The sequence below is a fragment of the Ptychodera flava genome, chromosome 11, assembly GCF_041260155.1.
Source record: "Ptychodera flava strain L36383 chromosome 11, AS_Pfla_20210202, whole genome shotgun sequence".
Lineage (NCBI taxonomy): Eukaryota > Metazoa > Hemichordata > Enteropneusta > Ptychoderidae > Ptychodera > Ptychodera flava.
Window position 1 is genome coordinate 35,602,014 of NC_091938.1, and position 27,637 is coordinate 35,629,650.

At 38.7% G+C, this 27,637-nt stretch overlaps 1 protein-coding gene across 1 annotated transcript; it reads left to right on the forward strand.

The window, feature by feature from the left end:
- Positions 1-972: 972 nt before the first annotated feature.
- On the forward strand, positions 973-26,536 carry LOC139144161 (transmembrane protein 26-like). Its single transcript, XM_070714817.1, has 3 exons — positions 973-1,576; positions 24,076-24,280; positions 24,829-26,536. Exons 1-3 carry the CDS (start codon positions 1,386-1,388, stop codon positions 25,591-25,593), a joined length of 1,161 nt encoding a protein of 386 aa, XP_070570918.1. The 5' UTR covers positions 973-1,385; the 3' UTR covers positions 25,594-26,536.
- The last annotated feature ends 1,101 nt before the right edge of the window (positions 26,537-27,637 follow it).

Sequence of the window (27,637 nt, forward strand, 5' to 3'; positions counted from 1 at the left end):
TGCTGATTTGAGTTACGAACACACCCACGAAAAGCTAGCTGATCAGTATATTTTGCATTAATGTTGTTTATTTAATACACATTAATGGTACGACACTCAATGGCATATTTGGTATATCACCGCGGGGAGAGCTCTGTGTCATATCACCAAGGCATTGTAAATCAAAAAGATATTGACATAAGAGATGCGACCTTTCTCTCTGTTGACATGGAATTTAGTTTGTCTTCCAATTCTGGTCAAGGATCCCACCAGTATCATTAATTGGTGCCACTCATCTGTCTGTTCTTCTCTGTCTGTCCTCCTTTCTATCTTCCGTCTGTACGCATTTTCGTATCGTACACACTGTGAACGTTATTCTGCGTTCTGTGCGTATTGTGCGCGTGCGCACTGTACGTCTTTAAGTACGTAAGGATTAATATCTATGAACGTGCTTACGACTACACAGCAGTACAAACATTACATGTACGTATTTTATAAGGCATACAACATCAGCGCTCATATGACCGTTTTTTTTTTTTTTATTGGCAGACGTATAAATTCTTATGACCTTGAAGCTAGTTTTGAACTGTATGAGACACTCGTTAGAGGGACGGAAATGACGAAGCAGTACATTGTAAATTAGGATATTCATTTGTACATCATTGTTAACAAGCATTTGTTCAATGAAACAAAGGTGTATATTCATGGCGATATACTAGTCGATCCAACACGTTGTCACGGTGGGCCGCCTGGAATGCCGGCGTTCGACTACGTACATCAAATACTGAGATATTCCATTGCCTGTTTTGGAAAGTCTTGAAGTGATAATCTCGAGGACTTCAAGGTTATAATATGTCTTGAGATATTTAGATAGCTTCAGTGCTTACTTTCTCGCTACTTTTGCGATCCTTCACAAACGAGGTTTGTGTCTGAATCGGAAATGAATGTTATGTTAGTATTTAAAACAGTCCAAAGGGCGCCTCGTAACGGATGAGAGGATGGGATAACACGGAGCCATGGTGAACAAATCATCCGACCGAAAGTTGCAACACCTGGTCTACATTAAAGACAAACGCAATAAAATCGAGGGGCGCTGTGATATTTATCGCCGGTTAAGTTGATCATACCGGCTGACGGGTCACGTGATCAACTCAGTTTGGTCATCATTTCTTCTCACTCTAGAGCTGCCAGGCAGTGGCCGAGAACATGGCCAGACCAGAAGTCCTTTGAAAGCATCGTGTTTTACTTAATTCGCACCCTGTTTGCGTGCGAGCCAGGACATCTCGTCCGGTGTGAGTTAAGCTCTGTCAGCGTGCAACGAATGTATAAGGCGTGCAGTGAATCTGCGATGTTGGCTGTCGGCAGTATAGGACTATAGCACCTGTAGTTTAGGAGTAGCCGGGATAATGGCGTTCTTTGGGGTTATTAAGGCGCTTCTTACTCGCCTCATGTTCTTCATACACGCATTCATCTCAGTGTGGCGTGTCGCTGACGTTACAGAGGACCCTTTCTATTGGTTTCTACTGATGACCACCGTGGGCTTGGTAGTGGAAACTGTAATCACTTTAAAACTCCGGAAAGGACGTGAATGGAAATGGTGAGTAGGCAACAAATGTCTGCCGATCATTGGCGGGGCACAGAGTCAGTTTTTCTCTTACCAGCAACAAAATTAGAAAATTTATGTCATCTTTGACCCAGGGCGTTTACATGGGATTTGATGCTTATGGGTTAGAATAAACACAGAGAGGCAGCCAGCGTACTGCGGACACCCATCAATGACTTCCTGTTCAAGATGTTAAATAATCATAGCAAGATATTTGATAAAGCTGAATCCGCGACAAAACTTTTAAGGCCACAGCGTTACAAAATGTTACGAGGAATGGATATTCTAGTGAGAGTTACCTGGATGATAAACATAATATTTTCTTGTGATTTACATGGAAAAATGCTGAATGACGGAGTCTCCTTGTGGTAGCCGACGTGGCGAAAGTTACATTTAATATCGGTGGTGGAGATATCGCGCTTAAAATGCGTACATAGAACCATAGTTTTAAAAGTGGCGCTATCCCACATAACAATACACTGTTCTTCCGAAAACGAAAAACTCGTTAAAATTATATGAGGTATTAGGGTCGCCTCATGGAGTATGTTTTTAAGAGAGTTGTCTACGCTTTTTACCAAAATGTAGATAATGTCAATGTTGTCTTTCTGTCATTTAAGACGATGAATGTATTTTCTTACCCTTATATTCTGACCATATTTGCCAGTGATATCATAAATTACGATAGCGATGTCGAACGCGTTCTTGCTGGTATGTATCGGACCTCTTGAAACTTTCAAATAGCATATACGTCTGCGGGGTACCATTAACTTTCTACGAATTCAGCAATAGCATACATGGAAATGTAAATTTGTTTCTCTTTCAAATTCTCATTAATGCTCTTCTCAAGTGCCTCGGGCATTATGGGTAATATAAACCTGTGTGCACTTAGAGGGCTGTATTTTTCTCCGGGTCGTCAGTTCGATATAACAGAAAATCTCAAAACAGAGGGTGAGTTATGTACGGCGGAAACGGGGAGGTTGATCGCGCTTGTGTGTTGTCCACCTATTGCATCATATTTTGCACTGTGATATATGGAGACTAAATTAAATATCACAAACAATAATGTCACCAAAATTCCTTTCAGAATAATATTATGTACCCTTTTGGTAATCTTATGGTCATTTGTTTCAATATTATATTTGCTGAAGAAATAAATACTGTTTATCTGCAGAGTATTGGAGGAGTAGATTTCAAATCCTACAGCGGCGGTACTTTACCTACACATGTCAATTACATGACATCTTACACTGACTCAGCTGCGGATTGAGAGTTTTATAAGCGATGTTTCGTTTCCATTCAAGTGTGTTCGTCTTGAAACTCAAGATGAGCTGTGGAATTTATATGTTCAAGTCTCTTCTTCTGTAGGCAGTGAGGTATGAATGCCAAAACTGCACCATGTTTGCATTGAATAAGTTAAATGATTGATGAAAAAGTTAGAAATAAAAAGACCAGTTCATGTTCCATCACCAATCTCTGTACAAAACCTGCATGCCTTTGCTTTTTTCTCACAATTCTGTTCTGCGTATTTCTTATGAAAGGTTAAACATTGAAATAGCTGCTTACGTTGGCCAAAACTGACAATATTTTTTATTGTGTTTGAATTGTGTATCTGTTTGTGTGTACACATGCACATGAATAGATAGATATATTAGCAAGACAGACAGACAGACAGACAGATAGGTAGATAGATAGATAGATAGATAGATAGATAGATAGATAGATAGATATATAGATAGATAGATAGATAGATAGATAGATAGATAGATAGATAGATTAATTGATAGACAGATAGATACTACCCGGTGGTACCTACCTACCTACCTATCTAGTAGAGTACCTATACCTAACTACATACATATGTGCATAAATGTGTAATGCACATAGGCATATACAGATAGACACTGTAACCTCAATCAACGATGGTGACCTATATCGATGAAATTTAAGCGCACTGGATGTGGCATGCACAATAGCATTATAAGTATATCACAGTGATATTACAAATTAGTATTGATATCTATCTTGTTACACTGACATGTTCAGCTCACTAAGCCACGAGAGTGTGTAATTTGAGTCGCTTTACAATGATGAAAATTGAGCATTAAAAGCATGAAAGCAAACACAGCGAGGAACATTTCGTACAGGTTTGCGCTAGCTACGGGCGTCATATGTAGGTTAAATCCATCAAAGACACGAAATTGTATCTCCGTAATGATATCCAGAAAGAGTTTCCATATTTATGTAAAAATCAACACACTGCAGAGATTGACGTAGTGGTCATAGGAATGGTAGAAGTGACCTTCGAAAGGTCATGTCGACATGATATTTTACTCGACAATACAAGAAAACATAACTTATGAATTAACGTCTCAACGGCTTACAAACTTTTACCAAAAGACTTTGTTATGTCAGGGATAATGAAACATACTTGTTACTTCATGAAACGTGAATTGTTCATATTTTACTACCCAGTGAAAGTCCCCATTATTTGATGACATTGCAATCCTAATCCACTTAATGTAACTTTCGATCATAGTATTGTCATTATATTTTCGAAAACAAAACGTTTTCATGATCTTCTTCACCGCTATGATTGCCGAAATACCGAGTACTTGTCTTGTCAACGAAACGTGTCGTGTACAACACGCAGTTATGCTGTTGAAAAATAAATTCTAGTTCGGACCGTGAAAAATATCATTGACATCATACAGACAGGCTGTGTCGACGAGTTTAATAGTGTAGGAATTTCGACATTATTTCAATTTGGGAGTAGAAAATGAGATTTTATTAACAGAACACAAATTATTGAAAATAAATTGACTCGAAAGCTACAGATAATTGAGCTTTAGTCAACAAGCAAATACAAAGTACAGTGTACGTGCATTCTCACGTCATGTGTTTCTGTAATGTACTTTTTACACAAAAATGCAGTATTTGTTGACCCTTTGACACCAATTTTCACCAGGAAATCATTTTCACTTATGTAACTTAACGTAATCAGCAAAACTGCAACTCGGTCTTCACTTCACACTACTTTATAAATTAAACGAAACCACGAAAAACGGTTTCAAATCACACACGATTTCGGGCAAGCGTGTTTGTGATAAATATTTTGAATACAGAAGTTGTATTTCACATATTGAGGGGAAGTAATCTACCTATCTATTCTATTTTCTGAAAGCCATTTATTGCCAAGTACACATTTTTCATACAACCTGCGATTAAAATGAAGTTATCGAGTTTTTTCAGAACTTGTGACATATCAATTTTTATTGATACATCGCGATCGGTTTGTAGTAATTATAGAAATAACGGGCGACGCGCTGACCATTAAAGGGAAACCTAAGTCTAGCGACATTGACCGTTTATCCCTTCCAAAATCACCCTTGAATAAAATGCAGCTCAAATTTGCAACATAATTGCACGCGCTGACGACTACGGAGCGACGAAAAGAGAAGTTGAAGTAGACGACATTTATGAAAATGAGCTCGGAATCCCATGGGCGCGAAAGGGCTCATGGGAGAAGCGTGCGTGACGTCATCGGCGATACAGACGATTGCAGCTTGCAGCTGGAGGAGTACCGTGAACAGTTCAGCGCGTTCGTAGGACGACTCTGGAGAGTTCGGACAGCGATATTTCTGACCTCCAGTATTACTTTTCCCCGACTGAAATCAAACCATACTAATTTGAACCAAGATATGTAATAATGGGAAAGCATTTCCACACATCGTTCATAATTCCGCGGAGGGAGTCACTGTGCTTGTACAGACCCCGAACTTGATTGGAGACACTGAGTGACTCTGCGATCCTTCAGCGCTACGTTTCTAAAACAGAGTTTTCTTTATCAGTCGCTTAAAATTAATTTTTGGTTCGTAAATGATACGTAAGTCGAGCTTGGCCAGATCTTTAAGGTTGCGAAATCTTCGATATATATCGGAAAATATTAATTATTCGCAATTTGACAAATGTATAGTGTCGTCTTTTTTTCGAAATTGGTGCCGAAGTCAGATCTACAAAGTGATGAAATGTCCGATATAATGGATATTTGCCCGCTATATTAAAAACAAAAGTATCGTCTATATTGTTGTAAAGGATGTATTTCATACAAGACCAGCCAAACTCTCGATGATGTCCGATACTAGTATGTCCTCTGTTGAAGTCCCGATCGCCAAGTAAAAATGTATTACATGTAAAGAATGTAATTCGTGCAAGGCGCTCCCCAAACTCACGGTGATATCCGATCGGCCCTCTCGACGAAGTTTCGATTGTAGTGTATGAAAGTTCGTGTGGAAATTTAATGAAAAAATCCTTTACATGTAAAAAATGTATTTCGTGCATGAATAATTCTAATAATGTAAAACATAAAATATTCTTGACTATCGGCCACGAATGCTATGAACTAACATTACAACTTCGCCGATGCTAACTAGCAATGTATGCAACCCCGAAATTTCGGGGTTAGTTAATATGCTAAGCCGATCGAAGGTGTGAATCATGTACACATCGATAATACCAAAATCAAACGACTCGAACAGCATTTGCATGCAAGGCAGTGTTTGGAAACCGCGACTATTTCTCCTGTAAAGTTTGATTAAATATTATTTTCGTCACAGTCCCTCTGCAAGGGACTATGGTTTCGTGGTATTTTCGAATTCTGACACCACATGGCAATTGCGATGCGACATCGGTACAAAAGAACTGAAAAGACGCTTCATTGTACTAACACCTATAGCACAAAAGCTGAAAATGGTCGAACAACGTAAGCACTGTCACTCAACAAAAGCGAGTGGAATGACCGTGGCGTGCAGACTTCGCTCGACTTCTATAGCTTGTAGACTTGACTGCCACTAAAGTTCATATTTTACAAGTATAACTCCTACTTTCTTTCGGTCCGTACTTATGACGACATAGCGGCAGCTGTATACCTTACCTCATCCCACCTCACAAGAAAAAACAGAGACAATGTCTATGTATTCGACTCGAGTGCATTGCATGCTGATGTAGCCTCGCCAGTCACAATCGTTTTATCAAACATTTTGAATCAGACAAGGACTTCCGTCAGAAGAAAATCGTAATGAAAATTTGTACCATTCTTGAGGTTGCTAATTCAGCAAACAACACAGGCGATAATTGTGATTGTTTCACAGTCTTCAAACGCTCCCAGCAGAACATTTACATCAAGCAGTGGAGAACGAATTCAATTTTAAATAGCCAAGTGTAGGTAAAGCTACATCCGAATCAAAAATATAAAAATACAAAATTGAGAGTCCCTTGATGACGCCGATTTTTTATGCCGGTGATATTGAGGGGGCCGCGGACCTCGAACGGAATGATGTTAAGTTACAGTCGTAGATAAAGGTTTTCAGTTCGGACTTTGATTTACTTGAATTTGTGGTGATTCGGACTCAGTATTTGCTGCATCAAAGGGTGTAAAGTGTAAGATGAACGCTCATGACTACGGTATTTACATGCTGGTCATTAAACCACGGTGACTTCACCATACTAGTAATTTTGAATCCTATCTGCGGACGGCAGTGGATCACGTGGTCCATGCTGCTTATCTCTCGCCAAATGCCCTTGGCGAAAGGTTAGATCATGTTTTGTCTAAATAATGCATCAAAACATTGCAAAATTTGTTGAAACAACATTTGATGGACATTCATGATGGATTCATGGAGCATGAAATGGTAGTGATTCGCATGCTTTTTACAGAACTCGCTGTTACGTTGTTAGCCTTTTCTATTCAAGTTAGATAAACATAATTATGCCAGCATAAGCCGCATAAACGCTAGAAGCGAGGACTGCGTTCCTTTTTGAACAGAGCTTACAAACTGCAATTTATCGGTGGTACACATTATGTTTGAAAAGTCCCCCTAAGATAAAAACACAGTGAGAGTGACAGTCACTGAAGGAAGACAGTTTTCACGAAAACAAGGATATCTCTTACTGCGAGTTGTCGTTGAAAGGCAACCAACGCCAATATCGTAATCCCCATCCTATGTTACTGCAGACATGCCTTCAAAATGACCTAGATGAAACAGTTTTGTGGCTATCGCTGAATTTTTTTAAAGGGATATATGTGTGTGTGTGTGTCACTTTAAAATCTTATCATTTAACGGCCAAAACAGTGACCATGAAATTTAAATTTCCATTTCCACATAAATGTTGGCATTTTAGTCCCTCTGTGTGTAGCGTAGCCTCTGTCGATTTGAAATTTCACTGAACTAACGCGGCGAACAATGATTGCTTCCTTGCTCCCTGTTTCTCTTCGTCTCTTTGTCCATCTACATGTATCTATCTATCTATCCACCCACATGATCTATCTATCTAGCTATTTGTCTGTCTGTTTTTTTTATTTATGCTAAATGCTAATGGAAAATACTGGTCGAGAAGTTTTATAGCTTGTTCCTTTGTGAAAATTACACTTTACAATCACTGGAAGAAACTGGATTGCGAAATGAATTGCCCGGTCAACTTCCGTTGTCGGACAAAGACGATCTCGTTTGTGTGAAACAGAGGACGAGGCGACATTTCACTTTTATATGATATCCGATATTTACGGCTACTAGACTATACAATATCGAAATTAGATTGGCTTAGCCAGATCTATAAAGGGCTGAAATCTCCGATATATATCGGATATTTACGCGCGATTTCACTGAATCTAGTAACGTCCAGTATCGAAGCTAGAGTCAGTCCTTGGAAGTCGGGTTTGGCCAGAACTGTGAGGCGGTGAAATCTCCGATATATAGCGGATATTGACGCGCCACTTTACTGAATCTAGTATCGTCTAGTATCGAAGCTAGAGTCAGTCCTTGGAAGTCGGGTTTGACCAGAACTCTGAGATGGTGCAATCTCCGATATATATCGGATATTTACTTGCGATTTGACTGAATCTAGTACCGTCTAGTATCGATATTAGAGTCACCAAATCGCCGATAAATATCGGGTAAATATCGGAGATTTCACAGATCCGGTGTGCCGAGGCACAGGACAAGTCATTCTAGTATCGTCTAGTATCGATATTAGAGTCCCCAAATCGGCGAAAAATATCGGATATATATCGGAGATTTCACAGATCCGGCGTGCCGTGGCACAAGGCAAGTCATGCAAGTGTCATCTAGTATCGATATTAGAGTCCCAAATCGCCGATAAATATCGGGTAAATATCGGATATTTGAAAATTTGAAAAATTGAAATAATCTGCCACGTAGTCGTTTTCGGGGCAAGGATATGGCGAACAGTAGGACGCTCGTTAGCTTCATTGCTTGTCAACAAACAGAGGGTATGCAGGATCAAAATGTCAGAAAATAAAATCTTCCGGGGATGTTACTTTACTACATTGCCAGTTATTGATGCTATGCTCGGGTCTATGGCTCGGAGAAGTGTTTTAGCATTCACAGAAGGTCGATCGACACTCTTTAGCAACAGTAAAATTGCGCACATGCACACGTCACTGATATGAAAACCTGGCTTTAACTAATGTTTTACGGCTGAGAAGTGAGCCTTCACGATAAGTGCAGATATAATGTGATTTCAAAAAACGGAAAAGAGTCCATGGAAATTTGCGGTGTAAATTTTCTTCTGTAGTACTATTTGATGCGGACCATCGCTGGTGCAGTCAGCCAAAAATAAAGTCGTAGTCTTACACTATGGAGCTAGAAACGGATCTGGCTCCATGCTTACACCGATACGTACGTTGTACCGCTGTATAAACCACTGATGATTTATACACGTCTTGGTACACATAATCAGGTGCCAATGTACTCTTGCATTGCACGGCCAAAACCGGTATCGATTTATCAACGCGTGACAGTCCCTCCTCCAAGCAAGAGACGTCCTTTTCAGGCTCCCTGGGTCAACCCATGGAGGTAAGGGTCAGCCATAGTCCGTATCGTGTTGAGGACTTGAGGGTGAGCATATCAAGATCCGCATTGCCATAATGTTGGCCAGAAAATTCATCGTCGATAATCCCCTCATTAACTAATACTGTGAGCAAACTAACTTCAGTTACACTTCGCAGCGAAATGCATACAGGTGGCGCTTTTCGCATCTGATTAACAGGCGTTAATAGGTGTCAAGTTAGCATCGGGGAAGTTGTAATGAAGAGTCGGACAGAGGTGGTCGGGTGGTCAGAACTGTTAGGCACGTGGTGAAATCTCCGATATACATAGGATATTTACCCACATTTTGACAAAGTATCGTCTAGTATCAGAGTTAATGTCCAAAGTCGCCGATATTTATCGGATAAATATCCGTGATTTTGCAGACCAAGCGTGCCGACACCACACAGTGCACGTAAATCTAGTATCGTCTGGTATCGATATCGATATTAGCCAAGGAGTCCCGGCGCAATTGATATTTATTGGGTAAATATAATATCGGCGATTTCTCAGACCCGGCGTGCCGATCGAGACACATCATTCTCGACAGCGGGCTACCGGGTACTTGCGGATTCTTACGTCATTTTTGCGTCATAGCGCCGTTGAAAGTTCGAATTTTTCAACCACCAAAGAAATATTTAAAGTTTCAATATACATAAATGACATAACTTTTAGTTCTGCTTTTTTCCACACAATTTCTGTATCATTCGCTCTTCTGTATCGTCTGATCTCTCATTCACCTCGTTCGTATGTGTTTCACCTACTGACGTCACTCCGCGGTCGAGAATAGGCAAGAAGTCATTCCAGTATCTTGTTGTAATATCAATATTACCAGGTATAGTCACGAAATTGCCTATATTTATCGGGTATATAAGGGCGATTTCGCAGATCCGGGCTGTCGAGATGAGAGACGCTTTGTGTAGTTTCGTCTTCGGATTTTAGAGTCCCGAAATCGCCAATATTAACATTTAGGCCTATATCTGGTTAACACCGGCGATAGTAGGCTGACTCAGCATGTCAAGATGACCGCATTGTGTAGTATCGTCTTGTATCGGTATCAGAGTCCCGAAATCCCTTATAAAACAATTATCCTGAAAGAAGTAGAACATAACTTTGTATCTTTTGAGATTTTAAAACTCGCTCGACTTTCTTTAGTCACTGTCTTCGAAAAAGCAGTTCTGTGGGACGACGATAAAAGCTGACTCCGTTTGTTCTTCCTTGAGTGATTTTTGCACTCAACTGAACAACAGTTAATCATTTTTTATGCTACTGAGCATTAAAGAGTCGTAACGTGCAGAACTGCACTCCTGCAGTCATAGACTCCAATGCTTTGGTAAGCGGTCACACACGTTCGTGTATCACCGATGACGTCACGCACGCTTCTCCCATGAGCCCTTTCGCGCCCATGGGATTCCAAGCTCATTTCCATAAATGTCGTCTACTTCAATGTCTCTTTTCGTCGCTCCGTAGTCGTCGGCGCGTGCAATTATGTTGCAAATTTGAGCTGCATTTTATTCAAGGGTGATTTTGGAAGGGATAAACGGTCAATGTCGCTGGACTTAGGTTTCCCTTTAACGTTTATTTATGGGCGCGGGCGAGAGGAAAGCCAAATTTGGCTTTCCCCTCTCCCGCGCCATAAATAAACGTTAATGGTCAGAGCGGAGTCTGTTATTTCCATTATATTATCAACGAACCGGAGAAAACCGTCAAAATTTGCGAACATTTTCGGAGCGAACGACAACTGGGCCCCAGAACTGAGCAATACGCGACGCACTGTCACGCGCGCTGTAAAATATTGGCAAATACGGAGATATTTTCAGAAAAAGTATCTCAACTTGGCCCACAAGTGCTCCATTTTATTTTGTGATTGATTATGATTTACGTTTGAGCTGTAAAGTTACGATACTTGAGTTAATGTTATTATTCATATTCACGGGCATGTAAACAGACCATTACTGTGTATTTGTGGCCAGTCACGTGGTTCAGCTCGACCAATAAAATGCGACAGGCAGGGCATGGTAATATAATATAGTATATGTACTCTTTTTAACACAGACGATGTAAAAGCAGCCCTTCCTAAGTTCATTAATTATCCTAGAAGCGCTTGCGTCCATTCAAGGTCATAGGAAGTGTGTCATGATTTCAATTTAAAAAAAGATATAGGAGGAAACACGTCGGTTAATAAACCTCTATTTCAAGACAAATTAAAATGGAATACAGTCCTCTCAGTATTCTTAATATCATTCGAACATCTCAAGTCTGTCCGATATAGATGTGCATTTTATGTCTACATCTATTTCTGCATTCAATTGAGATCCGTACGCACTTTCCCAAACTAACTAGGTAATCAACCTTCTGGTGTTTTAATTAGTCGATGCTACATCTGGTGTGGCGTCGCTGTCGTTTCATTGACAACCAAGCGGTTGACCTTTCATACCCAAATATATGGCAAGTCGTCAGGGTTAGAAAGGGCATTTGAGAAGATCGACTGGGTTAACATCCACGAAACAGATGAGAAATTTGACAGTTCTCTCGTTCTGTACCATTGTCTAAATGTAGAAATGTACACTGCACAGAGTGTATATTGCACTACAAACCATACACAACCTATTTATAACTAGCTAGTTTTGATTATTTTTCATTTACAGCGTGTAATACTGTGGACGAATTCTACATGTACCCGAGCATCCGATAAAACTATTCACATCATTGGGTCTCTTTTGATAAGTTTATTTGTTGCTATTAGGATGAAATAAGTTGTAGATGAATTCTTCAGAAAAAATCGTGATTTTAAACACTGTGTATGGTTCTTGCCTCACTAACTTTAAAATAGGAAAGAAGGCCATTGCCTCTAGGCCAAATCAATTATCTAACAGGTTTTTAAGTTGCCACAAGACCCTTAAATCAGTCACTCAGTTCATGGCATTGTCATAAAACCAAAGTCCATAATCTGACAAGTTCCGTAGATGTTTTCAATTCTTAAATAACTGAAATTGACGTCTCGTGTGTAATCGCTGCAATCCATTTAGGTTTTGACAAAGTAGATTTAAATGTCGCTTGGATGATTTACAATTTTCGTCGCGCTTATTGAAAAATAGTATCGAAATGGATATTTTCTTGGCGTTAACTTAATCTTGTTCACCTTTTATTGGAAGAGAGTTAGAACCCACAAGGCTAAAACGCTTTGATGTGAGCACCTAATGGAAATGAATTGGCAATATTTTTGTCATTTAGTTTTAGCTGCCGGTTGACGTTTGTACCGATTACTTCAGAGTGGAATAGTCTTCCGTTTCTATATAGGTTATGCATGCACTTACTTGTGTTTTAGCGCCACGTGTCAACCAAGCTTTGACATGACGCATTCAACTCTGAGTGTTATTATTAATGATAATCTGAATTTCACTGAACTCAAGAATTCTAAAGATCAAGGATTTTTTTTTTCATTTCAATCTGCGATAATTTCAATACAATTCCCTAATATTCAGAAATTGATTGATTCCTTTCACATTTAAGGGTATTACAAAATCCAAATTACATCCAAACACTTCTACCATGCAACATTTGATGTCGATTAGGCGGCGTGTATGTATGTATGTATGTATGTATGTATGTATGTATGTATGTATGTATGTATGTATGTATGTATGTATGTATGTATGTATGTATGTATGTATGTATGTATGTATGTATGTATGTATGTATGTATGTATGTATGTATGTATGTATGTATGTATGTATGTATGTATGTATGTATGTATGTATGTATGTATGTATGTATGTATGTATGTATGTATGTATGTATGTATGTATGTATGTATGTATGTATGTATGTATGTATGTATGTATGTATGTATGTATGTATGTATGTATGTATGTATGTATGTATGTATGTATGTATGTATGTATGTATGTATGTATGTATGTATGTATGTGTGTTGTGTGTGTAGGTAGGTAGGTAGGTAGGTAGGTAGGTAGGTAGGTAGGTAGGTAGGTAGGTAGGTAGGTAGGTAGGTCTAGGTAGGTAGGTAGGTAGGCAGGTAGGTAGGTACTTATACGTACGGACGGACGGATGGAAAATACAGAGAGATACATGTTTGAGTGTATGGGCATATATTTATTTTTTATTTATTTACATGTTCAAGTCCAGCGGAAGTAGAGTGCTCAATACCAAAGTTGAGCTAAAATCAACTATTGTTTTACAAGGATAAACTAGTTGACTAGTTGTGTTTTGTGTAGACATCGGAGCAAGCTTGTCAAATGGGTATTGCAACAGGTAAAATTCCGAGTGTGAGCTTGCATACAGTATTGAGGAGTGCATTGATGATAATGGCCCTTGGTAAGCACTTTTGACTTTTGTAGAATTCCAAGGTGAAGCTTGCACATATTAGCTTGCATGTGTTTACAGCCGTTTCTGTCAGTGCTTGCACAGTTCGAATTTCTTATTTTATTTTGCAGGCGGATATTATTTCATTTAAATATTGAGAGAGCCTATTTCTATATGTTGTGGCGAATGTGCAATATTTCCTGGTGCAAGCACAGGTTGCATTTATTAGCGACTAATGTCGGAGTATGCTCCGCATAGTTTGATAATATTGAGTCGAATATTGCACCGTTGAGTCCTTCCGAGTCTAAACACATTTCTTCAGTTGTGTACTATTGTATTTCTCATTTTCGAACGTGAACATGTGGTTTCTTCTTCTAGTTTCAACTGTGTTGTCCGTGCGACCGACACGCGTTTCTTGCTCCATGTTTCATGTTGTAGTCCACTGATATACTACTCGTCTCTAATACATTTACCTGTTTAACAGTGGGCATTGGCGTTGCTCTCCGCAACTACAACAAATTCGTTTCTATAACAATACGTATGAAAAAAAATGACTTTGTTGTGGGGATATTGTGAACTGGCTAACCTTGACCGTTGTCAGAGTATATATATATATATATATATATATATATATATATATATATATATATATATATATATATATATATATATATATATATATATATATATATACACAACATAATATAGAGCAAAGCTCACGATATATATCTCATTGTATCCACATAACACTCATGCGTCTTATTTCTATTGGCGGCACAATATTTTTACAGTAAAAAGAACACAGCGTTCTCGTTCTACTAAAAGTCAATGACTTGTAGGATTAATTATGTGTATTTCAAATCCACAAGTCAATTAGAATTTATGACGCAATAAGGAATTGATATTATTTTAAAGACAAGTTTGGATGGCGACTCGCAGCTGTGACGGGCGTGTCGTATGAGGAACTAAGTACGGCGTAACACCATACTCGTTGTCTAAATTCACTGTCGCCATGTGCACTGATTTCTGCATAGACTAACATCACGGCGTACTGAAATTGCATTCTACGACAATAAAAGTATACTTCGAAAATAATTTAGTAGATGGACTCTTATGCCGAACTACACGGAAATGGCCAGTATTATGTGAAAACCCATGAATATATCGAATAAAGATGAACTTTTAAGTATCTTGAATTGGTATCGTTTTAAAGTCCACCTCGCCTCGTAATGATAAAACTCTCCCGCCACATTACGTCAAGTCGTCCGCGCTTACTAAAAGGCATCCGTTTCGCTTGCAGCAAAACCAATTATTTTCTGATCAGCCAAAGCACAAAAAATCTCCGCGGGCAATTCCAGGGACTGAGATATTCGGCGAGGCAGTATCACCCTTGAGAACCATGAAGAGTTAAAAGCCTGCGACAAATTAGTGAAAAGATGGCGATTTCCGTGTTCGTCCGTTATAGCAGTGTGTCTCACTCAGAGGTGTACGTTGGCTAAAGGTCAAATAAATGTACTTTGCGATTTCGGATTCGCACTGTAACAAATGGGAAGTGGTCGTCATGGCAACATAGGTGCGCGTGCCTGAAATAACTGGTATTGGAAACTAATGCATTAGTCTAGAGTTGAACTAATTGGTAATAAAAAGATCATTGTAGCAAAGTTAAATGGATGTGTAATTACTCACAACATTAGCATTAACTGGAAAGTGCAATGCGATATATGAATGCATCTCGCATGGAAGCGATATTATTCGTCGCCAATTGCGGCCGCTGCAAACAGTATTGAAAACATAAAATGAACTTTTTAATATGCTCCTTAGAAAATGCGGAGGTTCTTTTTATGAATGCTTAAGGGACTAGTTGACGGAATCGCGGGCCACCGGCAAACTTTTGAAATTCAACGTTGTGCGCACGCGTCCGGAAGCGATGATAATATATAGGTCAGCGTATCTCTGAAATGCCGTTTTTCACCTTTAAGTTTCTTGTCATCGCAAATTCACATGTACTTAAAGAGACGCGTCAACCATATTTACTAGACCCATGGAACATCAGGAGTACTGTACTGTTTTTGCTTTGTACATTTTTGTGTTGATCCAATTGGAAATCAGTGATTGGCCGCTGTAAATACAGGTGCACTATGTTGTATAACTATCCAGAGAGGTTCCATGGAAATCCGGGGAAACTTAGACACTCGAGATCAAGGCACATCAAAGGGAATGATGTTGCCGTGATCATAACAAAGTCGAAACACAATCAAATCATAAATAAATATACATTCTAATAAACTATAATAAATATAGTTGTTTTTTAAGGTATATTTAATTAGACTATGTAAGTATAAGCGGTGAAAGCAGGGTGCATATTGATAGCTGAGCAACTAATATATGTGATCAAAGTGATTACCATTCCTGGGCCACACAAGAATATTAGCTGGAGTCTTATTTCTGCGTCCTTGTTACCTAGGTGACGCGTGTTCGCGCGTCACTTTATTAGGTAACCACGCATGAGTATATTCATTGGCGAGAAAAAATAATTTTATAAACGCAGACGATTTACTTTGGGCAGTTCAATATTTGCAGCTATCACAAGTGGTGCTGGCAAGTTGACATATCGAACTTAGAGAATTAGCTGTTTCACTACATTTAAGTAAAATACACTGGCGCCAATCTTCAGACAGCATTGTAAATGACGAACTGGTGTGTATGCCTTTCTTCCATTGCCATCCACTCGCATACAATCACCGATATATGGAATATTTTGTACATAAATGCCTATGCCTTTAGACAAATGCAGGTGTTTTCCGTTAAAAAAGGTTTAACAAATTCACATTATATTTTCCAACTGAAAGAAATACGAGATTACTTTCCGACATTGCGGGGATTATTTCGACAAAACAGGGCAAGGGAGCTGTATCTATCACATTCAAACTTAATACACTGGCAGCTGTAACCCCACACTTGAGAAAAAAAGACATTTAATGGATCCTGATTTTTTAACCTTATCAATTAAAGGCTTTGTATACAGTTGTGCTTTACTGGGCCACAATTATTGTTAGCCTTAGATTTGCACAGAACGACGTGAAATACCTTAATTATGATACAGAATTGTAATGTTCAATTCATGTTACGAACCATCAAACGATGTTGCATAAGTGCTCTCTAAGTCAGCGGTTTCCGTGTCCAGCTTTTCGACGCCGGTCAGATAGAAAGTGTCGTTAACAATGGTGAACAAATCACGGCTAATGTTTCGGGCACAAATTTCACTTCCGTGTAGAAATAATGTGTGTTGCATTCACAGTACACTCGGTTACTCAGCGTTCAATTCAATTCAATTTAATTAATATATAGTAAATCTTAGATTTAATGTAGTATTTCTCATATATTCAGCTAATTATACATAATTCAGCTAGGCGGGCAGTTTAGACAGTCTGTAATTTTCTGTGCTGTATATTATAGTTATGCTTCACGAACTCTACAACGTGTGGAGCGGTCTCAGTCAGTAAAAATGTAACAACTTAGCCGGCTATTGAACCACTCTTTTTTGGGAGTGGGAGATTTAGCCGAGCGGTTCTCTCTGTGGCCTCTCCGTTAGGCGACTGATGCCGTATGTTGTGGGTTCCAACCCGATTGAAAACTAGCCGTATTGCCTAGCGTATGTGTCGGGCATATTCGGCTAGTTTCGTTACACACAGAGTGTATATAAGTGTTCATCATGAGCCTCAATATAATCTGGACGCTCATTCATGCCAGTGTAGTTACAATATGGGCGTAGCAGTTGTGTAATTAATATAATTTCGATATTTTAATTCCGGGCGTGAAGAACAGTCATTTTCCTAAACCAGTATATAGTGTGGAATCTTGACGCGGCGTTCAGGCGTTTGCATGAGAAATTCCTCGTTCTACATCAGTAGCATAATTATAATATTAGCTGTAATGTTGGATCCGGAGTTACTTTTGAAAATTCATAAGTCGGTACGTTCATCAACTATGTCTCACTTTCTCACTCAATAAATCAATTAGAATCACCTGGGCATTTCGCAGCCAAAATTAACGAGAGTAAATAATTTCTCTTTTAGAGATATAAAGTTTCAAAGTGCATTATGGGTAAATTGACAATCAGTAACACGATCTCAATGTAATCCGAAGGTTGTTTGGTAACTATATCACTGTTTGTACGTTGTTATGCGTGTACGTAATTTAAAGTGACAGTGTTACATCGCGAAAGTTCAAACAGATTTGCCCTGTGTGAACTCTGTTCGTATCTTTGACATCTTCAATGATGCAAGGAGCAAGTTTCCGCCAATCGTTATAAATATCTCTATAAAGCGCAAGACAGTTAGGGCTGTACTTCAGTGTATTCTTTACGAGACTGCTTTTTGCTGTATTTTGACATTTGTCAGTATTTGTGTACAAGATTTCTAAATCACCCATGAGTTTTCGGCGGGGTGCATGTACAGTTACTTCAGGACGCTAAATCATATTGCAGAAACTTAGAAATGAGTGCTCTCTTTTTAAAACTGTTCCTCAATTTCCCCTAGTGAGACGTTCAGTGAAAGGCAGTCTGAAAGGAGCGCCCTCGTCCCTCGTAACGATGGAGAAGAATTGCAATTTTTAAGCGACTATGACTATGTAAGAACATTTGACAAGTGTGCACACGTGACTTCAGATACAAAAAATAACCGTTCAGACCCGAGGAAGACATTTCTTTTTGAATTAGACTATTCTGCATGTCGGTGAAAATCATTTTTCAAAACCTTCGCTGACAAAGTTTCGCAGTGAGTCAGCAGTGTGTAGCAAACATGATGAGACCAAAGCACTCAAAGAAACGTTGTAATATTGAATTATCACACGATTGTGTTTTGTTTTGTTCTGTTGTTTTCGCTGTAATCAAATATGAGGACGATTTCCAAGTATATTAGATCGGTCTGATGTTGGTCTGCTTGCGATTGCTATAGTAGGCAGACTGCACAGGTCTGTTCATTGTTTGTGTGTCTGTCCGCTTGCGTAAGTGTGTTGGCGGCAAGATCTTTGTTTCAAGAAGTATTAAGCGAAAGCTCTCACATTTTTTATAAACATGCATTCATCGATGTATCATTGAAGTTGGTCTACACTATTGATGAAATAATAATTTAGCTCTTTTCACAGTAACACTGTTGTAAGTACAATACCATAGACAGTGGAGGGGCAGATGACAAACCTCAGTAGGAATATCATTCTGATTATGCAATTTAAAGTAATCATCATCAATCCAAGTAACTGATAATGGCATGTATCTTATTGTTATCCTTGAATATCTAAAGAACCTTTTTTAAATGCATCGTAAATCTGCAACTTAGCATATTGAATGTTTTGTCACAGCATATTAATGACGTAATTTTGGTCGATGTGGTCTCCTTAGTGAGGCCCTATCTGCATAAACATTTTTGTGGTCTCGCGATATTTGTAATCGCCAGCAAACTAGCTGAAGCTGACGAAACAATCTGATCATACAGAGAATTCTTTGCTTCAAGATTTTTATTAATCTCTAATAATCCTTCCCTAAGTCGATATATAATCGTGTAGACATTGATGTACTAGGGCTAATTTGACTAGTTTATCATTTTTAGACATTGATGTACTAGTAATATTGAGAAAAACTATAGCTTCACCAATATTTCATAAAGCTTTCGATAGCTGACCATCATAAAGACATATTTTCAGTAATTATAACGTTAACTGATCCTAATTTTCACGGCTATATTTTTTCAAAAGCTTTGAATTTTCTTTGCTCATCTGAAAGTCAATAGAAAGAAACATGCACAACTAATTATTTAACGATTTGACAAAGCTGATAACAGACATTGATTATACGAAAAGTATTGCTGAATACAAAAGATATGGCCCATATTCCGCAAACCATTAATTCTTGTTTCTTTCAATAATTAACCCGTAAACACTTTGAGTATTTACAACTTACTTCCATATAGCCATTCTCTACACTCCTCACTCTAAGTGAAGTCGATGAATACCAGAGCAAAGCCGAAGAAAACATCAAATTTTTCGTTATACAACTTCCAGAACTCCCCTTTCAAGGACGAAATTGACGCATTTTTCACGTAACATCAACTATAGCAGAGAAACATAATGATTGTGTTGTTTGTTCCAACTTATCTACAATTGGTTGAGAGAGGACAATATATATATATATATATATATATATATATATATATATATATATATATATACATACACACACACACACACACACACACACACACACACACATATATATATATATATATATATTTATCACATACATAGACCCAGTTATCCCTATAGTGTGACATCACACTATAGGTATACGGTTTTACAGGATTTCCGTATACCCCTACTTCTGACGTCAGAAGTAGGGGTATACGGGGTCGGCACTTTTTTTCTACTGAAACTGTTTGTAAGCATTCTCGTGCAGATGAAAATTGAGTGGGTACAAAGGTGTTTACTGAAAAATGCGGTAAAGGTAATAAATAGCGAAAACGTCAAGGCTTTTGGTAGCGATTGTGTAAGTTTGTTTTTTTTTCTACTGGGGAAAACGAGAGCGTTCACTGTCGTCTGCTCCCTACGTTTGCTACTACCACTGTACTGTACAACTATCTCGTCACGAGCCGTAACAGCCGAGTCATCGCTCAAAATCGACCAATTTATCACCGAACAAGAATCTAACATATAATATGATGTATCAAAATCAACATCTCATCCTGTCAGGTGACGGGTTAAATTTTTAGCATCGGCAAAGTGTTGTATTGCTGTTGAACTTCTGCGGTAGGCTGTAATAAAGCGAGAATGTTTACTGCAGTAACGTACGGCAAACGCGGTTTTCAGAAGCTTGTGCCACTTCGTCGACAGCTCGATAGGAGCGCTATCGAGCGAGCCGCGGCCACAATGAAGTGTTTTCATAAGACACCAGTAAAATCGAGACCGAATGAACATTACATGCCAAATATTAAAAGTTTCTTTTTGCGCTTTGTTTACTGTGATTGTTTATGATTTCAGTTTCATTCATAATTACAACGAACGATGATACACTTTTCCTCTCAATTTCAAACAACGTCCGAGGCGTTGAGAATATGCGAACGTACGATCTTCATACGGCATCGTACTCCTCCAGTCCTCGCCAGTTTCGAGCAATATAACTTTCCTAGGTACAGTGTGGTTGCATAAATGACCAACAAGAACGATGTGATACAGTTCAATTGTGGTTTTATTCATATATTATGACCGAAGTCAGGAACTGACAGCTGTAAAAATGACGACTGCAGCATTGCACAGCGTGTTCGTTCGAATCGTACAGTGTAAACAACGTGTAAGCACCGCTATGAACAGCAAGACAAGGTTAAATTTCGATGCATTATTTACATTATTACTTTACCTTCAAACAAAATAATACATCTGAAGATACTATATCGTCCTCCTTTCCCTTGTCATTGCTGATAACGGCTATATCCATTCACGTTTTGCGCGGAAAATCCGACAGCGAGAGACTACTCTGACGCATCGAGAGGAACGTGCGTCCGAATGTGAACGGAATCAGCTGGAGCCGTACCACTTCATCCGCCACGCCGACATAATAAAGGTCCAAATTACATCGCGCGGGAAAGTGAAAATAAAAAAAGTGGGTCTATGCATGTGATAAATATATAATCTCCCTGTATTTCTCACTCATGTGACGTCATCGAAGACTCGGGTTTCCCCCAACATAGCTGTATCCCTCCTCGCCTACCGGCTCGGAGGGATACTGCCGCTATGTTGGGGGAAACCCTCGTCTTCGATGACGTCACACTCGTTCGAAATACTGGGAGATTATATATAAATATATATATATATATATATATATATATATATATATATATATTATATATACTTGGTTATAGTGTCGACCTGTGTAAGAGTTCATCAAAAGATACGATGAGCTACATGTGATTCAATATTTCCCTTTAAAAGAAGACAATATTTCATTGTCTTCTTGTGATATTGCTCGATCCAAAGTTTAATTTATAACGGCATATAGGAGCAATTTGATACATAATGAAATTCTGGAATTACTCATTTTCTATAACATCAAAAGCTGGTCATATCGCTTTTGAGATTCCGCTGTTGCAATTATGTCGCTTTTCTTGGAAAGCCCCTGTCGCCATGGGAATGGACCGCCAGATCGTCAGAAAGACTGAATCGGAAACACCAAATTGAAATAGTAGTCTGCGTGCTAAAAACGCCGACGTATTAAAAAGGGAAACGAAATGGTGCGGAACACACAGGCGTCGCACTGATTGATAAATACACTTAGTAAAGTAACGCCAGGGTTAAATATCATACATGACGAAGACAACACGTAAACCTAAAAGTGGTCAGTGCAGGGAAAGCTGTTCTCATGATGTGTTGGTGTTAACTTTTATCAATATGATAATAATTTAACGCGAAGAACAGACAGTACATTATCGATTTTTTCCGATTGTACACCTTTTCAACAGTGTCACCTGCAGTACTCGCTGTCAGAGCTCCTTTCATCGTTTCTAATAAAGCTCCCTGGTATGAAAGCCGTAAGGGACATGTTTGAAAGCAAAAAATAAAAAAATTATCTTGTGCTCACGAGATAGTTTCTCGTGAGCACAAGATCTTTTCTTGTGCTCACGAGATAGTTTCACAAGAAAAGATCTTGTGATCACAAGAAAAGATCTCGTGCGCACAAGAAAAGATCTTGTGATCACAAGAAAATATCTCGTGAGCACAAGAAAAGATCTTGTGATCACGAGATAGTTTCTCGTGAGCACAAGATAATTTTTTATTTTTTGCCTTCAAACATGTCCCTTATGGGCTTTCATACCCGGGAAATTACTTAAGCAAAATATATTTTCACCTGAGGTCGACAACCGCGCGTAGTGTCACCTTTAATTTAAACAGATACATTTTGGCTGATCCGTTTTTTATTGAGTCATTAAACTTTCGTTTTGTATAATTTCACCGGGCGTTTTTGTGTAATTTTCGAAAACAGGAGTTACAAGAAACAATATAGGAAAGAGCTAGCGGTTGCGGGGTCCATTGGTTGACGGAGTTTGTGAGAGAAACAAAATGGTACTCATACCAGATGCGAAAAGTTGTCGGTCAGAACGATGATCCAAATTTTGAAAAATGACAGTATGAAAGACTACGCATTTTACACATCAAAATGTCCGCACCTTGTGTTCTCTACCATGACGCTACAGTCAGCCTAGTACTAGGGACATCCTCATTACGTACAGAGCTGGGCCAAAATATTCTGTTGCAGACGTCATATATAACTGGGAAACATCCGATTTAGGATTGAATCCGAAAAGACTACACGGCACTTGATGGTCTATATCTTTATTAAAGTGCATCGTATTTCATGCTAATGATTTGCACAATACAATTGAAACAGATGAGCATATATTAATATTTGTAACTAAAAATGCATGCATGTAAGAAAGATTTCAATATTTTGACTTACAAACGAATACCTGGCAGAAAGATTACATTGTCACAGATAATGTTGATTAAATTGGAGTATGGTGTTTTTGTAAATTACTAAGTTGATATATAAGGTTTGGGGCATTGCTAATGAGAATCATATTGATACGATTGGACAAATTCTAACACCCTAGCAAATACATAGATCAGTGTACTACATGTATAACACTGGTAAATTCGTCTCCTGATAGAAAGAGTTGAAGGTCAATGTCAGGGTCAGTCGTACGGTCAAGGATTCAAAGAGTGAGCAATCAATGTATAGCCTTCGATCCACAGGTCGTCATTACGCCAGTAACAACGATATTACATAGGTGCAAAGAAACCAATTTGAAACCTTTCGTCAGGCGTGAAAAATTTTCACACTGAACATTACATGATTCTCTCGAGCGCATCGAAAATAGTTTTGGACACTTCCAATGAGTTGAAGACACGCGTGGCTGTGGTTGGAAAGGTTTAGACGCATGACTAAATTGAAACAAGGACTGGATGAAAAATCTGAAGACTTGACATTTGTTGTAATAATTGTTTTACGGTTTTTATACAGACCGGCCGATTGTAAAAGGCTAGAAATGCCTTGTACTGATTTTTCAATACGCTGTATACGAAGAATATTAATGGCAAATAGTTTGATTGTCGTTGCCTCAAAACATAATATGAGAAATGTTGGCTGTTCAGTAAATATCTCTCTCTCTCTCTCTCTCTCTCTCTCTCTCTCTCTCTCTCTCTCTCTCTCTCTCTCTCTCTCTCTCTCTCTCTCTCTCTCTCAGGTTCTGCCCCAGTGTCTTGTTCTACCTTTGCAGCGTTGTACCAAGTCTATGGATTCTACAAGTGCAGCTCCACATTGACCGTGAAGTCAGGAAGCAAGAAATAGAACAGCAGGCGATACAAAAGGGAAATTGTACAGCTATGTTGATGTCGCAGGACCCATCGGAAGCTACAGAGAACGAAGGCCTGTCAGAAATTATCGAAGGGGTATGTAGAGAAGTGATTGGTATAAATACTGCTCACAAAGATCGTAAAATATTATTTACAACTTCACACGACTAGTTTTGGTGTTATGATTAGAATGCTACAGTCATTAACAGAAAAAATCGGCAATCAAGAGAAGATAAAATGAATTATGCACAGTGATGAAAACTTATGTAACTCATGGCCATTCAATTACCAAACTTGTTTGACTTTGACAAATGCAATCTTTGGGAAATCTACTCGGTGTGAATCTACTAAATTCATAATTCTCAATATGTGGAAGTGGAACATAGCGTAAAAGAACCTGTCTCTTGGGAATTAATCGGTGGTAATATATGTACACCCACGTGTGATGACATAAACTCTAACTCTGAAGCGTCGTCCGGTTTGCAATGACATTTTATTTGTATTCTCTTTTTATTTCTTGCTTTATATCAGTGATAGGAATTTGTAAAAGCAAAATAAATTGTGTCATGTGCTCCATCAAAGTATGTATTGCATGAAAATCTGATAAAATCCACATGTTGTAATTTTCTGTGTTTATTCTTCAGTTATCTATCCCAGGATTCGCGTTTTCGAGTGAAAACTGGGTTCTGGCGTTGCAGCAGCTGTTGCTGGGATTGCTGATTCTCGGCCGATGGATGCTACCCAAAGGTGACATAACACGTGACCAACTTTCTCAACTCTTATTGGTGTACATTGGCATGGCGGCAGACATTTTGGAATTTTCGGTGGAAACTTTGAAAGAAGGAGCCCTGCAAGGTGAATGGGTGCTGACCTATTTGATCTTAGGGATCTGGTCGTGGAGCTTGCTACAGTTCTGCCTAGTGCTCACGGCTACCAAAGCCAGGAAACCTCGAATGGCGCGGAGTGATTCGTCGGCGATCCTGCCGTTCATGTCGCAGTGTGAGGGCGGGTGTAAACTATGGTGCGAGTCTGAAGTGTGGGCCATAATGGCTAGTATTATCATGCAAGATGGGCCATTCCTAACCATGAGAATGTTTCTACTTATCCACTATGACGTTGTGAGTCATATGATGGTATTTTTCACTTGCAAGAATTCACTAGTTCTTATTCTTCAACTCTACCGACTTGTGGTTCTGTACGTTGAGAAGCGACCAGAGCACGGACAGCAAATCTCCCGTAGACAGAGCACTGATTTCACGGTACTAGGCGAAGAGAAGAGTTTAGACCTCACGCCATTTATGCTGTCAAATGCACAGGAAAAGGATCGAGTCCTTAGAACCCTGGGAGACTGCGATAATCATCTTAATAAACCTCCGCCACAAATAATTGAGTACCAAACTTCCCTTTAGAATATATTAGCATGCGAACGAGGATATGAAAGGTGACGTGTGCTCGAAATTGTAACCATCTTGCCTTTACTGTAAAAGTTTTTCGACTATCTCTTATTTTCGCGAAATCTGTAAATTTATCGGCAACAATTTAAGCAATAACGAAATGAGAAACCCACTGCCATTTCTGATAATTACCATTACCTATTAAAAATTATATTGTGATTGAAAAATTTATGTTGGTAAGTTTACCTGGGAAAATAGAAACAAAATAACGTTCAAGGGAATGTTGAAGATTGCCTTCCATCATATGTATTTAAATTTGCCTAAAATACCTATGGCTTGAATTTCTGATATCTTAAAGAGAAATTTCGTTTTGTGATATAGAGGCCCCGAGATTACTGTTTGATCTACTGGACGCATGCGCAATTGACACAGTGTGGAGGTAATTTTTTGGTAATAAAATAAGTTAGCCCGAAAAGCGCTTTATTCAAAGACTTCCACTTGTCGAGGCTCTAAACGGGAAGTAGCTGCATAGAATTGAAGTCAGATCTAAAGAAATAATTAACTTTGATGAATTAGGTATGTATGTTCACACAATTTTGAACTGAAGTCAGCTTTTAGGTTTCTAGATTCATCTCCCCTGGTAGTTTGGCCTTATGGATGAAGCTTGTAAATCAACAAATGAGGCGGCTGTATGGTAGAAATGTAAGCGTTTGGAATAGTGCCGTTGATTTTGGGCAGTAACTAATGAAAGATCACCAATTTGCCAACCGGAAAGCTGATACGTGCAGACGATGAACGTGGCATTCGTAACGCCGGCAAATGCAAACAATCATTTCAGGACGTTTCCTCTTTATTGTTTGCCAAATTATGAAGCAATTAAAGAAAGGTTTGTACACTGTAATTGCAATTATAGTAACTTGTATGTTTCGCTCATTAATATAACAATACCGTGACATTGCTTTGATGTGACTGCAGTTACATGTCGTTGCTTGGACAACTGACAACTCTTGGTGACAATTGAATTATTTCCTCTGCGTTTAAACTGCAAGCGCGGTTGGCATTTCAAAGTCAGCTGTCCTTTCTCGTTCTACACCATTCTCTTAATCAACAGCTCAACCCACACTTTAATAGACCGTAGATGAACTAGATATTTAATCGTGGGGAATGAGGTGCCCTCATGCAATGTGCGAGAAGTGAACACCGTGAAACATGTATACTTACAACCACAAATTTTCACTCTAATTTTTAGAATACATTTTCATCGGTGTGATTGTAACTTCAAGCGACATCGGTTATTACCGAAGACCAAACTCAGCATGTATATTCAATACCAATGGTTGCATTTACCTTTTCAAAGGGATGTTGGAGTTCACTGACTAATGTTTCACAAACAAAGATTATAACGTTTCTAAGTTGGCACATCAAGATATGAGAATTGAAAACTCATCGTGTGTATCTGGCATCTTTGAACTACAAGCAATGGAGTATTTAGGTTGAACTCACCTATGTGACCGATGGAATCAAGTGATGATTGATACAAACAATATAAACAAGTTAAAAGTAGTATAATGAATACAAGAGTCAAATCAATACCTACGTTTGTTTAATACAATAATTGTGATCCCTTTTTGTGTAGAGAAAGTCGAAAGAAAAATTTCCAATAAATTAATATCTATTGTGTCCACGACTTCTTTGAGATATTTGCTACTTCATGATAATTGTATTCATAATAAATATTACTTCGAAGAAACGTTGTCGATTTTAATGCACCCTGTACCTTGCTTCATTCAACACTCACCGGCTACATTCTCTACACATATTGGAAGAAGATCCCCGATGGTCGGAGACGCCGTATACGCGCGTTTATATTAGAGCTAGGCTTATATTCGTCCTTGTATATAAAGTTTTGACAAAAGAGGGCGCACACAAACGAGATTGAACTCCAAATTTTACTCTACACTGAAAATACTATACTATCAAGAAATGCACTGAATATCTCCTTGTAACATAGTATGTTTCTCAAACCCGCATGTTCGTTATCATATCTAAGCATTAAGAG

What these genes read in the sequence shown, in the direction of transcription:
- LOC139144161 (XM_070714817.1), top strand. Translation starts at nt 1,386, where the DNA reads ATGGCGTTCTTTGGGGTTATTAAGGCGCTTCTTACTCGCCTCATGTTC. An exon ending in AAAGGACGTGAATGGAAATG is followed by an intron (nt 1,577 to 24,075) that starts GTGAGTAGGCAA and finishes TCTCTCTCTCAG; the next exon opens with GTTCTGCCCCAGTGTCTTGT. An exon ending in TGTCAGAAATTATCGAAGGG is followed by an intron (nt 24,281 to 24,828) that starts GTATGTAGAGAA and finishes TTTATTCTTCAG; the next exon opens with TTATCTATCCCAGGATTCGC.